Genomic DNA, 17,278 nt, shown 5'->3' with positions numbered 1-17,278 from the left:
TAGGATCTTCACAAAGGTTCTAGGGTCCCTTCTAGTGGTTTTCAGGCCACGGGGTATTGCAGTAGCGCCTTATTTGGACGATATTCTGATTCAGGCGTCGTCCTACCATCTGACAAGGTCTCATACAGACATGATTCTGTCCTTTCTGAGGACTCACGGGTGGAAGGTGAATCTAGAAAAGAGTTCATTAATTCCACAGACCAAGGTTCCCTTCCTGGGAACTCCAATAGATTCCATATCCATGAAAATTTTCTTGACAGAGGTCAGAAAATTAAAGATTCTGAATACATGCTGAGCCCTTCAGTCCAATCCTCGGCCATCAGTGGCCCAGTGCATGGAGGTAATTGGATTGATGGTGGCAGCAATGGACATCATTCTGTTTGCTCAATTTTCATCTCAGACCACTACAGCTGAGCATGCTCAGGCAGTGGAATGGAGATTATGCAAATTTGTCTCCTCAGATAGATCTGGATCAGGAGACAAGAGACTCTCTTCTTTGGTGGTTGTCTCAGGATCATCTGTCCCAAGGGACGTGTTTCCGCAGACCCTCATGGGTGATGGTGACGGCGGACGCCAGCCTTGTAGGTTGGGGTGCAGTCTGGAATTCCCTGAAGGCTCAGGGTGTGTGGACTCAGTCGGAGTCAATTCTTCCAATCAATATTCTGGAATTGAGGGCAATATTCAATGCGCTTCAGGCGTGGCCTCAGTTGGCTTTGGCCAAATTAATTCGCTTTCTGTCGGACAACATCATGACTGTGGCTTAGATCAATCATCAGGGAGGAACAAGGAGTTCCTTAGTGTTGACAGAAGTATCCAAGATAATTCATTGGGCGGAGGCCCACTCTTGTTATCTGTCAGCAATCTACATCCCAGGAGTGGACAACTGGGAAGCAGACTTTTTAAGCAGACAGACGTTTCATCCGGGGGAGTGGGAACTCCATCTGGAGGTCTTTGCCACTCGGATCCTCAGATGGGGCAGAGCGGAGTTGGATCTGATGGCATCTCGTCAGAATGCCAAATTTCCAAGATACGGATAAAGGTCAAGGGATCCTCAGGCCGAAATGATAGATGCCTTGGCAGTGCCTTGGTCGTTCAACCTAGCTTATGTGTTTCCACCGTTTGCTCTCCTGCCCCGAGTGATTGCTCGGATCAAACAGGAGAGGGCTTCACTAATTCTAATCGCGCCTGCGTGGCCTCGCAGAACTTGGTATGCCAATCTAGTGGACATGTCCTCTCTGCCGCTGTGGAAGCTACCATTGAGGCAGGACCTTCTCATTCAGGGACCTTTCCAACATCCAAATCTACTTTCTTTGCAACTGACTGCCTGGAGATTGAACACTTGATTTTATCTAAGCGGGGGTTTTCTGATTCGGTCATTGATACTTTGATTCAGGCACGTAAGCCTGTCACCAGAAAGATCTATCATAAGATATGGCGTAAATATCTTGGTTGGTGCGAATCCAGGGGCTACTCATGGAGTAGAGTTAAGATTCCTAGGATTTTGTCTTTTCTCCAAGAAGGATTGGAGAAAGGGTTATCAGCGAGTTCCTTAAAGGGACAAATCTCTGCTTTGTCAATTTTGCTACACAAACGTTTTGCAGATGTCCCAGATGTTCAGTCTTTTTGTCAGGCTCTAACCAGAATTAAGCCTGTGTTTAGACCAATTGCTCCACCCTGGAGTTTGAATTTAGTTCTTAATGTTCTTCAAGGGGTTTGGTTTGAACCCATGCATTCCATAGATATTAATTTGTTATCTTGGAAAGTTTTATTTTTGGTTGCTATTTCTTCTGCTCGTAGAGTTTCGGAGCTTTCAGTGCTACAATGTGATTCGCCTTATCTTCCATTCTGATAAGGTTGTTTTACGTACCAAACCTGGTTTCCTTCCTAAGGTTGTTTCTAATAAGAATATTAATCAGGAAATTTTGGTTCCTTCATTATGTCCTAACCCTTCTAAGAAGGAGTGTATGTTGCATTACTTGGACGTGGTCCGTGCCCTGAAGTTTTACTTGCAGGCAACTAAGGATTTCCGTCAATCATCTTCATTATTCATTGTTTTTTCCAGAAAGCATAGGGGTCAGAAAGCTACAGCTACCTCTCTTTCTTTTTGGCTGAAGAGTATAATCCGTCTGGCGTATGAGACTGCTGGACAGCAGCCTCCTGAAAGAATTACGGCTCATTCTACTAGGGCAGTGGCTTCCTCGTGGGCATTTAAAAACAATGCTTCTGTTGAACAGTTTTGCAAGGCTGCGACTTGGTTGTCTCTTCACACTTTTTCCAAATTTTACAAATTTGATACTTTTGCTTTTTCTGAGGCTGGTTGTGGGAGAAATGTTCTTTAAGAAGTGGTGCCTTCCGTTTAGGTTCCTGTCTTGTCCCTCCCTTACATCCGTGTCCTGTAGTTTTGGTATTGAATCCCACAAGTAAGGATGAAATCCGTGAACTCGTCATGTCTTGTAGAAGAAAAGGAAATTTATGCTTACCTGATAAATTTATTTCTTCTACGATATGACAAGTCCACGGCCCACCCTGTCATTTTTAAGACAGGTATATATTCTATTTTTGTTAAACTTCAGTCACCTCTGCACCTTTGGCTTTTCCTTTCTCTTCCTAACTTCGGTCAAATGACTGGAGGTGGAGGGAAGGGAGGAACTCAGGTAAGCATAAATTTCCTTTTTAATTTGTGATTTACAGGTAAATACATTTAATAAATGTTTTTTTTATTGAGATGGATTATATTATAACTAGTCCTAAAGCCCGTTCACACGGGCCATTTTTTGCAGTACAGTGGTCCCACCCCTGGCGTTCTCTCCCTCCCACTCTCTTTTGCTTTCTCTCTCTCCCCCCTCTCTTTTGCGCTCTCTCCCCCATCTCTCTCTCTCGCTCCCCTCTCTCTCTCTCGCTCCCCTCTCTCTCTCCCCCCTCTCTCTCTCTCCCCCCTCTCTCTCTCTCCCCCCTCTCTCTCTCTCCCCCCTCTCTCTCTCTCTCCCCTCTCTCTCCCCCCTTTCTCTCTCTCTCCCCTCTCTCTCTCTCTCTCTCCCCTCTATCTCTCTCTCCCCCCCCTCTCTCTCTCTCGCCTCCTCTCTCTCTCTCTCGCCTCCTCTCTCTCTCGCCTCTCTCTCTCTCGCCTCTCTCTCCCCTCTATCTCTCTCTCTCCCCTCTATCTCTCTCTCTTCCCCCTCTCTCTCCCCCCTCTCTCTCTCGCCACTCTCTTTCTCTCTCCCCTCTCTCTGTCTCTCTCCTTTCTCTCTCCCCCCTCTCTCTCTCCCCCTCTCTCTCTCCCCCCTCTCTCCCCCTCTCTCTCTCCCCCCTCTCTCTCTCCCCCCTCTCTCTCTCCCCCCTCTTTCTCCCCTCTCTCTCTCTCTCCTCTCTCTCTTTCTCTCTTTCTCCCCCTCTCTCTCTCCCCCTCTCTCTCCTCTCTCTCTCCCCCTCTGTCTCTCCTCTCTCTCTCTCTTGCCCCTCTATCTCTCCCCCCTCTCTCTCTCTATCTCTCTCCCCTCCCCCCCCTCTCTCTCTCCCCCCTCTTTCTCCCCTCTCTCTCTCTCTCTCTCCTCTCTCTCTCCTCTCTCTCTCTCTTTCTCCCCCTCTCTCTCTCCCCCTCTCTCTCCTCTCTCTCTCCCCCTCTGTCTCTCCTCTCTCTCTCTCTCGCCCCTCTATCTCTCCCCCCTCTCTCTCTATCTCTCTCCCCTCCCCCCCTCTCTCTCTCTCCCCCTCTCTCTCTCTCTCCCCTCTCTCTCTCTCCTCTCTCTCTCCTCCTCTCTCTCCCCCCTCTGTCTCTCTCTCTCCCCTCTGTCTCTCTCACTCTCTCTCCCCTCTGTCTCTCTCACTCCCCTCTCTCTCTATCTCCCCCTCTCTCTTTTTCTGTCCACATCTCCCCTCTTTCTCTCTCCCCTCTCTATCTCTCTCCCTCTCTCTCTCTCTCTCTCTCCCTCTCCCCCTCTCTCTCTCTCCCTCTCCCCCTCTCTCTCTCTCCCTCTCCCCCCTCTCTCTCTCCCCCTCTCTCTCTCCTCTCTCTCTCTCCCCCTCTCTCTCTCCCTCTCTCTCTCCCCACATCTCCCCCCTCTCTCCACATCTCCCCCCTCTCTCCACATCTCTCCACATCTCCCCACATCTCTCCACATCTCCCCACATCTCTCCACATCTCCCCACATCTCTCCCCTCTCTCCACATCTCTCCCCTCTCTCCACATCTCTCCCCTCTCTCCACATCTCTCCCCTCTCTCCACATCTCTCCCCTCTCTCCACATCTCCCCCCTCTCTCCACATCTCCCCCCTCTCTCCACATCTCTCTCCACACCTCCCCCCTCTCTCCACATCTCCCCCCTCTCTCCACATCTCCCCCCTCTCCCCACATCTCTCCCCTCACTCCACATCTCCCCCCCTCTCCCCACATCTCTCCACCCTCTCTTGAGCTGTTTGAGCTCTCTTCACGGGCCTTCACGCTAGGCTCCGCCCCCTTCACGCTCGGTCACGCCCACTTCTGCTCGGCGCAATCGGCAGAACAGGTAGGGACTTAGGCCAGGTGTGTTTGTCCTCGTGCTGTCTCTACTGCGCATGACAGCTTCGGACTAACACACTTGGCCTTTTATAGTATAGGATGAATAAACAGTCTTATTTTTCTTTATTCCATTTCTTTTTATGTAGACAAACACTTGAATAGTTCATATCCATCCTTCACTACAGAAAGCATCAGAATGATTCCGCAAACTCCAAAAATCTTAGACACCAATGACTATTCACAAACATTGGGGATATCACAAAAGATATTAAAAGATGATGGTGAATTGGCAGGAACTGGGCAGCAGTCATTATGTACAGAGAGTGATTTAGTCATCAAACAAGAGGAAAACATCTATGAAATTATTATCCCAGAGGATAATCCACACACATTTACTGATTTTTCAAAACATATTAAAGAAGAAAAAAGTCTACAGTCTAACCAAGTGATTCATACAAAGGAGAAACCTTTCGAATGTACAGAATGTAAGAAAAGTTTTAGATGGAAGTCTCATCTACTAGAACACTACAAAAGTCATACAGGTGAGAAACCACACACATGTACTGAGTGCGGTAAATGTTTTACACAAATGGGTAATCTAAAAACTCATAAAAAGAGTCACACAGGAGAAAAGCCTTTCACATGTATAGAGTGTGGAAAAAGTTTTACACACAAGAGTGAGCTGAAAACTCATGAAAGGATTCACACAGGAGAAAAGCCTTTCACATGTACAGAGTGTGGGAAATGTTTTACACAAATAAATAGTCTGAAAACTCATGAAATGAGTCACACAGGAGAAAAGCATTTCACATGTACAGAGTGTGGAAAAAGTTTTACAGAAAAAAGTAATCTGAAAACTCATGAAAGGATTCACACTGGAGAAAAGCCTTTCACATATATAGAGTGTGGAAAAAGTTTTTACAGACAAAAGTAATGGAATGGAATGGAAATGTTTTACACAAATAAATAGTCTGAAAACTCATGAAATGAGTCACACAGGGGAAAAGCCGTTCACATGTACAGAGTGTGGGAAATGTTTTACACATAAGAGTAGTCTGAAAACTCATGAAAGGATTCACAAGGGAAGAAAGTATTTTGGGCACTTTAAAATAGTTTTTTTCTGTTCCAAACACATTTTTGCAGATATCAGAAAAATAGTTGCACTTTTAAAATTTAAAGGCGCAGTACAGTTTTTATTTTTGGCATTAACTTTTCCGCATTTAAATTGAATTCAGAGCTCAATATTTTAAGCAAGGTATGACTATTATTAATATTGCTAGTCTGTTTAACATATCTGACACTGAGGAGGAAACTCCTTGCTCTATGTGTTTAGATGCCACTGTGGAACCCCCTCTGGTTTTTTGTCCCTCGTGTACTGAGAGGGCCTTACAATGTAAAGCACAAATTTTATGTAAAGAAAATGTGTCTAAAGATGATTCTCAGTCTGAGGAGAATCAGGGTATACCGCCAACTTCTCCCCAAGCGTCACAAGCTTTAACGCCCACCCAAGCAACGCCTGGTTCTTCAACCGCGTCTAATTCATTTTATGTCAACTACCCTTACAGAGGTATTATCTAAGTTGCCAGTGTTACAGGGTAAACGCAGTAGGACAGAGGTCAATGTGAATGCTGAGTCCTCTGATGCGTTGTTATCTATTTCCGATGTACCCTCACAGGGATCTGAATTGGGGGTCAGGGAACTTCTGTCTGAGGGGGAACTTTCCGATTCGGGAAGTGCGTTACCTCAGACGGACTCGGACGTCATGTCCTTTAAATTTAAGCTTGAACACCTCTGTCTGTTACTTAGGGAGGTTTTAGCGACTCTGGATGACTGTGACCCTATTGTTGTACCACCAGAGAAATTGTGTAAGATGGACAAATACTTAGAGGTACCTGCTTACACTGACGTTTTTCCGGTTCCTCATAGATTATTAAGAGGGAATGGGACAGACCGGGTATCCCGTTTTCACCCTCTCCTAATTTCAAGAAGATGTATCCTATATCTGACACTGTTCAGGACTCTTGGCAAACAGTCCCTAAGGTGGAAGGAGCTATATCTACCCTGGCTAAGCGTACAACTATTCCTATTGAGGACAGCTGTGCTTTCAAAGACCCTATGGATAAGAAATTGGAGGGTCTTCTAAAGAAATTGTTTATTCATCAGGGTTTCCTCTTACAACCAATGGCCTGCATTGTACCAGTTACCACTGCGGTGGCCTTCTGGTTTGAGGCCTTAGAAGAGTCCCTTAAGACTGAGACTCCTTTAGAGGATATTTTAGATAGAATTAAGGCTCTTAAACTGGCTAATTCTTTTATTACAGATGCCGCCTTTCAGATTGCCAAGTTGGCGGCTAAGAATGCAGGATTTGCTATTTTAGCGCATAGAGCGTTATGGTTAAAATCTTGGTCTGCTGATGTGTCAACTAAATCAAAGCTTTTGGCTATTCCTTTTAAGGGGAAACCCTATTGGGGCCTGACTTGAAGGAGATCATTTCTGACATTACGGGAGGTAAGGGTCATCTTCTACCTCAGGATAGAACGGCTAAACTGAGGGGTAAACAAAATTAATTTTTATTCCTTTCGGAACTTTAAAGGAGTTAACTCTTCTTCCTCTTCCTCCACCAAGCAGGAAGGGAATTTTGCTCAGGCCAAATCCATCTTTAGACCCAACCAGACTTGGAACAAGGGTAAACAACCCAAGAAGCCCGCTGCTGCTACCAAAACAGCATGAAGGGGCGGCCCAAAATCCGGGACTGAATCTAGTAGGGGGTAGACTTTCTCTCTTTGCCAAGGCTTGGGTAAGAGATTTTCAGGACCCCTGGACACTGGAAGTCATGTCCCAAGGGTATCAACTGGAATTCAAAAATTCTCTCCCAAGGGGGAGGTTTCTTCTTTCATGATTGTCTGTAGACCAGATAAAAAGAAAGGCGTTCCTATGTTGTGTAAAAGACCTCTCTACTATGGGAGTAATTTGTCCCGTTTCAATACTGGAACAGGGGCAGGGGTTTAACTCCAATCTTTTCGTGGTCCCCAAAAAAGAGGATACGTTTCAACCTATTTTAGATCTAAAAAGTCTAAACAAGTTTCTCAGAGTCCCATACTTCAAGATGGAGACTCTTCGAACAATTCTGCCATTGATCCAGGAGGGTCAATATATGACTACCGTGGACTTGAAGGATGCATACCTTCATATTCTTATCCACAGGGATCATCACCAGTTCGTAAGGTTTGCCATCCTGGACAAACATTTTCAGTTCATGGCTCTTCCCTTCGGGTTGGCCACAGCACCTAGGATCTTCACGAAGGTTCTAGGGTCCCTTCTAGTGGTTTTCAGGCCACGGGGTATTGCAGTAGCGCCGTATTTGGACAATATTCTGATTCAGGCGTCGTCCTACCATCTGACAAGGTCTCATACAGACATGATTCTGTCCTTTCTGAGGACTCACGGGTGGAAGGTGAATCTAGAAAAGAGTTCATTAATTCCACAGACCAAGGTTCCCTTCCTGGGAACTCCAATAGATTCCATATCCATGAAAATTTTCTTGACAGAGGTCAGAAAATTAAAGATTCTGAATACATGCTGAGCCCTTCAGTCCAATCCTCGGCCATCAGTGGCCCAGTGCATGGAGGTAATTGGATTGATGGTGGCAGCAATGGACATCATTCTGTTTGCTCAATTTTCATCTCAGACCACTACAGCTGAGCATGCTCAGGCAGTGGAATGGAGATTATGCAAATTTGTCTCCTCAGATAGATCTGGATCAGGAGACAAGAGACTCTCTTCTTTGGTGGTTTTCTCAGGATCATCTGTCCCAAGGGACGTGCTTCCGCAGACCCTCATGGGTGATGGTGACGGCGGACGCCAGCCTTGTAGGTTGGGGTGCAGTCTGGAATTCCCTGAAGGCTCAGGGTGTGTGGACTCAGTCGGAGTCAATTCTTCCAATCAATATTCTGGAATTGAGGGCAATATTCAATGCGCTTCAGGCGTGGCCTCAGTTGGCTTTGGCCAAATTAATTTGCTTTCTGTCAGACAACATCATGACTGTGGCTTACATCAATCATCAGGGAGGAACAAGGAGTTCCTTAGTGATGACAGAAGTATCCAAGATAATTCATTGGGCGGAGGCCCACTCTTGTTATCTGTCAGCAATCTACATCCCAGGAGTGGACAACTGGGAAGCAGACTTTTTAAGCAGACAGACGTTTCATCCGGGGGAGTGGGAACTCCATCCGGAGGTCTTTGCCACTCGGATCCTCAGATGGGGCAGAGCGGAGTTGGATCTGATGGCATCTCGTCAGAATGCCAAATTTCCAAGATACTGATAAAGGTCAAGGGATCCTCAGGCCGAAATGATAGATGCCTTGGCAGTGCCTTGGTCGTTCAACCTAGCTTATGTGTTTCCACCGTTTGCTCTCCTGCCCCGGGTGATTGCTCGGATCAAACAGGAGAGGGCTTCACTAATTCTAATTGCGCCTGCGTGGCCTTGCAGAACTTGGTATGCCAATCTAGTGGACATGTCCTCTCTGCCGCTGTGGAAGCTTCCATTGAGGCAGGACCTTCTCATTCAGGGACCTTTCCAACATCCAAATCTAGTTTCTCTGCAACTGACTGCCTGGAGATTGAACACTTGATTTTATCTAAGCGGGGGTTCTCTGATTCGGTCATTGATACTTTGATTCAGGCACGTAAGCCTGTCACCAGAAAGATCTATCATAAGATATGGCGTAAATATCTTGGTTGGTACGAATCCAGGGGCTACTCATGGAGTAGAGTTAAGATTCCTAGGATTTTGTCTTTTCTCCAAGAAGGATTGGAGAAAGGGTTATCAGCGAGTTCCTTAAAGGGACAAATCTCTGCTTTGTCAATTTTGCTACACAAACGTTTTGCAGATGTCCCAGATGTTCAGTCTTTTTGTCAGGCTCTAACCAGAATTAAGCCTGTGTTTAGACCAATTGCTCCACCCTGGAGTTTGAATTTAGTTCTTAATGTTCTTCAAGGGGTTTGGTTTGAACCCATGCATTCCATAGATATTAATTTGTTATCTTGGAAAGTTTTATTTTTGGTTGCTATTTCTTCTGCTCGTAGAGTTTCGGAGCTTTCAGTGCTACAATGTGATTCGCCTTATCTTCCATTCTGATAAGGTGGTTTTACGTACCAAACCTGGTTTCGTTCCTAAGGTTGTTTCTAATAAGAATATTAATCAGGAAATTTTGGTTCCTTCATTATGTCCTAACCTTTCTAAGAAGGAGTGTATGTTGCATTACTTGGACGTGGTCCGTGCCCTGAAGTTTTACTTGCAGGCAACTAAGGATTTCCGTCAATCATCTTCATTATTCATTGTTTTTTCCAGAAAGCATAGGTGTCAGAAAGCTACAGCTACCTCTCTTTCTTTTTGGCTGAAGAGTATCATCCGTCTGGCGTATGAGACTGCTGGACAGCAGCCTCCTGAAAGAATTACGGCTCATTCTACTAGGGCAGTGGCTTCCTCATGGGCATTTAAAAACAATGCTTCTGTTGAACAGTTTTGCAAGGCTGCGACTTGGTCGTCTCTTCACACTTTTTCCAAATTTTACAAATTTGATACTTTTGCTTCTTCTGAGGCTGGTTTTGGGAGAAAGGTTCTTTAAGCAGTAGTGCCTTCCGTTTAGGTTCCTGTCTTGTCCCTCCCTTACATCCGTGTCCTGTAGTTTTGGTATTGAATCCCACAAGTAAGGATGAAATCCGTGGACTCGTCATGTTTTGTAGAAGAAAAGGAAATTTATACTTACCTGATAAATTTATTTCTTCTACGATATGACAAGTCCACGGCCCACCCTGTCATTTTTAAGACAGGTATATATTCTATTTTTGTTAAACTTCAGTCACCTCTGCACCTTTGGCTTTTCCTTTCTCTTCCTAACTTCGGTCGAATGACTGGAGGTGGAGGGAAGGGAGGAACTCAGGTAAGCATAAATTTCCTTTTTAATTTGTGATTTACAGGTAAATACATTTAATAAATAACGGAAGACATTTTTGAGTAAAAAAAATGTTTTTTTTATTGAGATGGATTATATTATAATAAATAAACAGTCTTATTTTTCTTTATTCCATTTCTTTTTATTTAGACAAACACTTGAATAATTCATATCCATCCTTCACTACAGAAAGCATCAGAATGATTCCGCAAACTCCAAAAATCTTAGACACCAATGACTATTCACAAACATTGGGGATATCACAAAAGATATTAAAAGATGATGGTGAATTGGCAGGAACTGGGCAGCAGTCATTATGTACAGAGAGTGATTTAGTCATCAAACAAGAGGAAAACATTTATGATATTATTATCCCAGAGGATAATCCACACACATTTACTGATTTTTCAAAACATATTAAAGAAGAAAAAAGTCTACAGTCTAACCAAGTGATTCATACAAAGGAGAAACCTTTCAAATGTACAGAATGTAAGAAAAGTTTTAGATGGAAGTCTCATCTACTAGAACACTACAAAAGTCACACAGGTGAGAAACCACACACATGTACTGAGTGTGGTAAATGTTTTACACAAATGGGTAATCTGAAAACTCATAAAAAGAGTCACACAGGAGAGAAGCCTTTCACATGTATAGAGTGTGGAAAAAGTTTTACACACAAGAGTGAGCTGAAAATTCATGAAAGGATTCACACAGGAGAAAAGCCTTTCACATGTATAGAATGTGGAAAATGTTTTACACAAATAAATAGTCTGAAAACTCATGAAATGAGTCACAAGGGAGAAAAGCCTTTCACATGTATACAGTGTGGAAAAAGTTTTACAGAAAAAAGTAATCTGAAAACTCATGAAAGGAGACACACAGGAGAAAAGCCTTTTACATGTACAGATTGTGGAAAAAGTTTTACAGACAAAAGTAATCTGAAAACTCATGAAAAGAGTCACACAGGAGAAAAGCCTTTTACATGTACAGATTGTGGAAAAAGTTTTAAACAAATAAATAGTCTGAAAACTCATGAAAGAATTCACACAGGAGAAAAGCCTTTCACATGTACAGAGTGTGGGAAATGTTTTACACAAATAAATAGTCTGAAAACTCATGAAATGAGTCATACAGGAGAAAAGCATTTCACATGTACAGAGTGTGGAAAAAGTTTTACAGAGAAAAGTAATCTGAAAACTCATGAAAGGATTCACACTGGAGAAAAGCCTTTCACATGTATACAGTGTGGAAAAAGTTTTACAGACAAAAGTAATCTGAAAACTCATGAAAGGAGTCACACAGGGGAAAAGCCGTTCACATGTACAGAGTGTGGGAAATGTTTTACACATAAGAGTAGTCTGAAAACTCATGAAAGGATTCACAAGGGTAGAAACCTTTCACATGTTTAGAAAGTGGGAAAAAAGGTTTTTATTTAAATCAGGTATCACAAAACGCTAAATATTTACACACAAACTTTATATACACAGTGTACAAACCTTTTTACAATTTATCCTAAAAAGGACAAACTCTCTAAATAGAAGCATCAAAAAGGATCCTATTGTAAATATTACTTTTAATCCCAGTTATGAAAGCCTCAGATTGGAAGTGCTCTCCTGCTGTCCTCTGTGCCCCTATATATGTGCGCCTCAGTTTCTCTCATATCAATGTGATAGAATACAAACACCACACAGGAATATACAAATCTGCCCTCATACTGACCAGTTAACACAACCATTCAACACCAAAGCACCCCGGTGTTGTTTATTAATATGCCAGTGTTAGAAGTTTGTTTTACATAGGGGAGAAAATAATTACATTTACAGAATAAAGGAGTCTTTATATGAATAGAGTGTTAGTGAATTAAATAAACAAGAACATCAGTCTCAAATGATTGACATCTGGGAGATATATTTAATGTGCACATCATGTGGATAAACCTTTTCTTATAGCAACAGATGCTTAGCATTGTACATGTTATATGCCAGAGGAATTACTGAGGGGAAACTGATTTTTTTAAATTTTTATTTTATTGAAGAGCAGGTTCAAATATACATCTATAAAAGAACAATACAATAACAAAGGACATAAGACTGTACATAAATATCAGCCAGTTATACAACAAGGACTGGCGGCAAAACTAATCCCAAAACTTATACAGTGTTCAGTAGAGTTAAAAATGTGTTATATAGCTAAATCAATAAAGAACAAAAGAGAATATTCTTAATAAATACAGTTCCGAAGATGACAGGCGGGAAATGAGGGGTCACGGTGTAGTGTGATGAATGGGGTATATGGGGGGGGGAGGAAGAAAAAAAAGGGGGGGTCTCAGAAACAGCAATTAGAAGTCAAAGTCAGTCAGGGTATATCTCATTCCATGGGGACCAGGTCTCTTGGTAAAAGTCCACTCTATCTAAGATTCTATGGGAGTATAGTTCCATCTGTTTGATATAATGGACTGTAGTGAGTACTTGAGATATAGGAGGTGGCTCCTTGTGTTTCCACATTCTGGCGATCGTTAGTTTTGTAGCCATAAGGAGGTATATTACTAGGGCTTCTCTAGAAGGCGTCAAATTTGGGGTATGCATGTGAAGTAGTGATATCTCTGGTTTGAATGGGAGGACAATGTCTAGTCTGTGAAGTATTCTAAAAAGCTTCTGCCAGAGTGGTTGGATCTTAGGACAAGACCACCACACATGTAAGGAGGTCCCTAACTGTTCACAGCCTCTCCAGCACAAGGGAGATTGAGTGCCATATATCCTATGCAGGGTAGAAGGTGTCAAGTGCCATCGAACAAGGATTTTGTACTGTAGCTCCCAAAGAGTAGTACAGTGTAGAAGTTTTTTAGTTACAGTGATACGTGTATGCCATGTACCATTATCTCTCTTTCCCAGGCTCTATGTTGGGCAATTTTATGAAGTGTGGTGGGTTCAAGGAGGAGATCGTAGTGAAAAGATAGGGCATGCATAAGGACTTTTCCTTGGGTCCATTAAGTCTCCCATTTCGATGGTGGCCTTAAGTTTTTCCCAGGATATACCCATGATTTCAACCATGTGCGGAGACGAAAAGTGGGTGATTTCGAATTTTGCACAGAACTGGGTATGTGTGAGCCATTGGCTTTGGTCATAGAGGTCCATTGCCAGTATGGGAGCGAGTCTTCGCCAGGACAAGAGATGAGAGTCCGGGAGACAATAGAGGGCACCGCTCATAGTAAGCGCAGGGGAGGGGTGTGGAGCCAAATCCGGGTTGTGTCTTGTCTGACCCCAGAACTGGAGGGCATCCAAAATTATTGGGGATAAGTTAGCTAGCTTTTCCCTATAGTAAGGGGGGATCCACAAAAGTCCTAACAGGAGTATCGACAATTCTGCATCAAACCACAGAGGGTGATCATCTGTAAGACTCCAGCTGAACAAATGTGATAGTCTAGCCGCTGTATAGTATAACATTGAGGAGGGCTAAACCCCCATGTGTAAGTGGCCTCTGGAGTGTGGTTCTAGAAGTTCTGGGTTTATTATTTCTCCATACATAAGCAGTAATAAGACTTTGTAGCTTATTTAACAGGGTCTAGGGATGTTATATGGGATGCATCTAAACAGGTATGTAAGTTTGGGGATAAAAGACATCTTTATCGCAGCTATTCTTCCTGTCCATGAGACCTCTCTGAACTCCCAAGAGGAATGGAGGTTCCGAAATTCTGATAGCCTGTCTGTGAAGTTTTCCGTAGTTGTGGTTTCTGGATCGGGTCTTAAAAACATGCCTAAGATCTTAATATCATGCGCTTTCCATTGGAAGTGGTAGAGGTTTTTCTAGGTGAGTCAGTTCCTGAGAGGAGACATTTAAATGTAAGGCTTCCGTTTTATTGATGTTTTATTTGTAATAGCTTAGCTGACCGAAATGTTTAAGTAGGTCAAATACAGCGGGTAGTGAGGTAATTGAGGAAGTGAGAAATAAAGTAAAGGGAAATACTATGGGAAGAAGTTGCTAATTGTTCCCTGGAGATTTGGGGATTCAGTCTAATCTCTTGTGCTAAGGGTTCTATCACTAGTGCGAAAAGAAGGGGTGAAAGTGGGCAGCCTTGTCTGGTGCCATTGGTTATATGGAAGGGATCTGACCTAAATCCCACTCCCTTTACTCTAGCTGAAGAGGAAGAGTTTAAACCCTGTATTGCCCGGATAAAAGTGTCTGGGATATTAAAGGCTTGCATCGTAATCCAAAGAAACTCCCACCTCACCCTGTCAAAGGCCTTCTCGGCATCTAAAGACAGGGTAAGGAATGGGACTCCTCTACTTGCCATGATCGACAAGATATCAAGAATCTGTCTGGTTGCGTCTGGTCCTTCCCACTGAAGAACAAATCCCACTTGGTCAGAATGGACCAGGGAGGAGATGACTCTTGAAAGTCTATTGGCGAGGATTTTTGCATATAGTTTTGTATCGAGATTAAGGAGGGATATAGGGCGATAGCTACCGCATAGTTCAGGGGGTTTCCCTGGTTTTAATATTGTGGTGATTGTAGCTTCTAGAAATTCTCCAGCAAGGGAACCCTTCTTCATTATCTCTCCGAAAAATTTACAAAGAATCGGGGCTATTAGTGGTTGAAAGGCCTTATAGAAGTGGGCTGTAAAGCCATCTGGGCCGGGGTATTTACCTAATTTCATATCCTTAATTACATTTTGTATTTCTTCGATAGTTATCGAATCGGTTAGTATCAAAAAGCTATCTGGTTAGAGAAGGGGTAGTTGAAGGGAGTTCAGAAAGAGTCTAAAATCCGTTGGACTAGACGGGGGGTAAACCAGGTCCTCTTCGATGTTATAGAGGGTGTGATAATAGGATTTGAAGGTGTCTCCAATCTCCCTAGGTGAGTTAATTGGCTTGCCAGCTGAACCTTTGAAGGTCATGGTTCGGGCTTGCGCTATACCATTCCTAAGTTTGGCAGCTAAAATTGATGTGGCTTTATTACTATAGTGGTAGAAGATTCTTTTAAATTTCTCTAATATGCAATGAGTTCTTTGAAGTTCTAACTCCTGGATTTGTTTAGTAATGACCGAGATGTCATGTAATGTCGTACTAGAATAAGATGCGCTGAGAGAACGTCTAAGTGTTCGAAGCTGTGCAGAGAGAGTAGCTAATGAGGTCCCTCTTTGTTTACGGGCTTCGGCGTCAAGAGTGATAAAGTGGACTCTCAAGACAGATTTGAGTGTAGCCCAGAGTACCTCAGTTGTAACCTGAGGGGTGTAGTTAATAGTAAGGAATTCTATTATTTTCTCTTGGATACTAATTTTAAGAACGGGATCTGTGACTAGGTGGTTTTTCAGTTGCCATAACGGGGGGGGGGTACAAGTTAAGTGTGGTCCCATAGTCATAGTTACAGCGTTGTGATCTGACCACGCTACTACAGGTATTTTAATGAAACTGATTTTATTTCACGAGACACAATATCAGTATCCGGTACATATGTGATGATGATCAGTTTAATTTAATTGGCTACTATAACCTACATGTATACTGGGTATGTAATATGTGTGTCATGTCCTGTAACTTGATATTATGTCTGTTAGATGTTTTCATGTTAGTTAGAAGCCACAAGAACTGATAATAGCACATACTGTATATATAAAGGGAACGTTATATGTCTGATAAATCCCTTTGTATCAAGAGCACAAGTGTTGAGTATATTTATACCATGTGTGCATATATCATGTAATTCTGCTTTTTACTATATAATGATATGTAATGTTTTAAATAAAAAGTGATTATAATCCAGACAAGTGTTTTGTGTTTTTGTATAATTTAAAAACAAAATATCACAGAATAATTAGGAAAACCTCATCAAATACAGAAGCCAAAACTGACAGTGAAAGTTAAACGCTGATAATTCAGATAGAACAGCAATTTTACCTAACTTTCCAATTCCCTTCTATTATCTAATTTGCTTTGTTGTTTTGGTATCCTTTGTTAAAGAGTAAACATAGGAGGCTTATATTATATGAGCTTAGGGGCGTGCAAGTGTATTTAGTACTCTGTGCAGCAGTGTTTCTTTCATGTAATTAGCAAGAGTCCATGAGCTAGTGACGTATGGGATATACATTCCTACCAGGAGGGGCAAAGTTTCCCAAACCTCAAAATGCCTATAAATACACCCCTCACCACACCCACAATTCAGTTTTTACAAACTTTGCCTCCTATGGAGGTGGTGAAGTAAGTTTGTGCTAGATTCTACGTTGATATGCTCTCCGCAGCAAGTTGGAGCCCGGTTTTCCTCTCAGCGTGCAGTGAATGTCAGAGGGATGTGAGGAGAGTATTGCCTATTTGAATGCAGTGATCTCCTTCTACGGGGTCTATTTCATAGGTTCTCTGTTATCGGTCGTAGAGATTCATCTCTTACCTCCCTTCTCAGATCGACGATATACTCTTATTTATATACCATTACCTCTGCTGATTTTCGTTTCAGTACTGGTTTGGCTTTCTACAAACATGTAGATGAGTGTCCTGGGGTAAGTAACCTTATTTTCTGTGACACTCTAAGCTATGGTTGGGCACTTTATTTATAAAGTTCTAAATATATGTATTCAAACATTTATTTGCCTTGACTCAGGATGTTCAACATTCCTTATTTTCAGACAGTCAGTTTCATATTTGGGATAAATGCATTTGAATCAATCTTTTTTTCTTACCTTAAAATTTGACTCTTTTTTCCCTGTGGGCTGTTAGGCTCGCGGGGGCTGAAAATGCTTCATTTTATTACGTCATTCTTGGCGCGGACTTTTTTGGCGCAAAAAATCTTTTCTGTTTCCGGCGTCATACGTGTCGCCGGAAGTTGCGTCATTTTTGACG

General features: G+C 42.8%; 1 protein-coding gene across 2 annotated transcripts in view; it reads left to right on the top strand.

The window, feature by feature from the left end:
• Nucleotides 1-16,212, top strand: part of LOC128659782 (gastrula zinc finger protein XlCGF26.1-like) — a 79,167-nt gene extending 62,955 nt beyond the window's left edge. For both annotated transcript variants that reach the window (XM_053713354.1, XM_053713355.1), the window contains exons 4-5: nucleotides 4,641-5,036; nucleotides 10,599-16,212. In XM_053713354.1, the coding sequence (XP_053569329.1) occupies nucleotides 4,641-5,036; nucleotides 10,599-11,857 (1,655 nt within the window). In that variant the 3' untranslated portion in view covers nucleotides 11,858-16,212. The remainder of the gene's footprint in view (nucleotides 1-4,640; nucleotides 5,037-10,598) is intronic.
• Nucleotides 16,213-17,278: the final 1,066 nt, after the last annotated feature.

This window comes from Bombina bombina, chromosome 5 (genome assembly GCF_027579735.1).
Source record: "Bombina bombina isolate aBomBom1 chromosome 5, aBomBom1.pri, whole genome shotgun sequence".
NCBI classification, from domain to species: domain Eukaryota; kingdom Metazoa; phylum Chordata; class Amphibia; order Anura; family Bombinatoridae; genus Bombina; species Bombina bombina.
The sequence above is the reverse complement of the archived record's forward strand: the minus strand, read 5'-3'. Positions and strand labels throughout refer to the sequence as shown.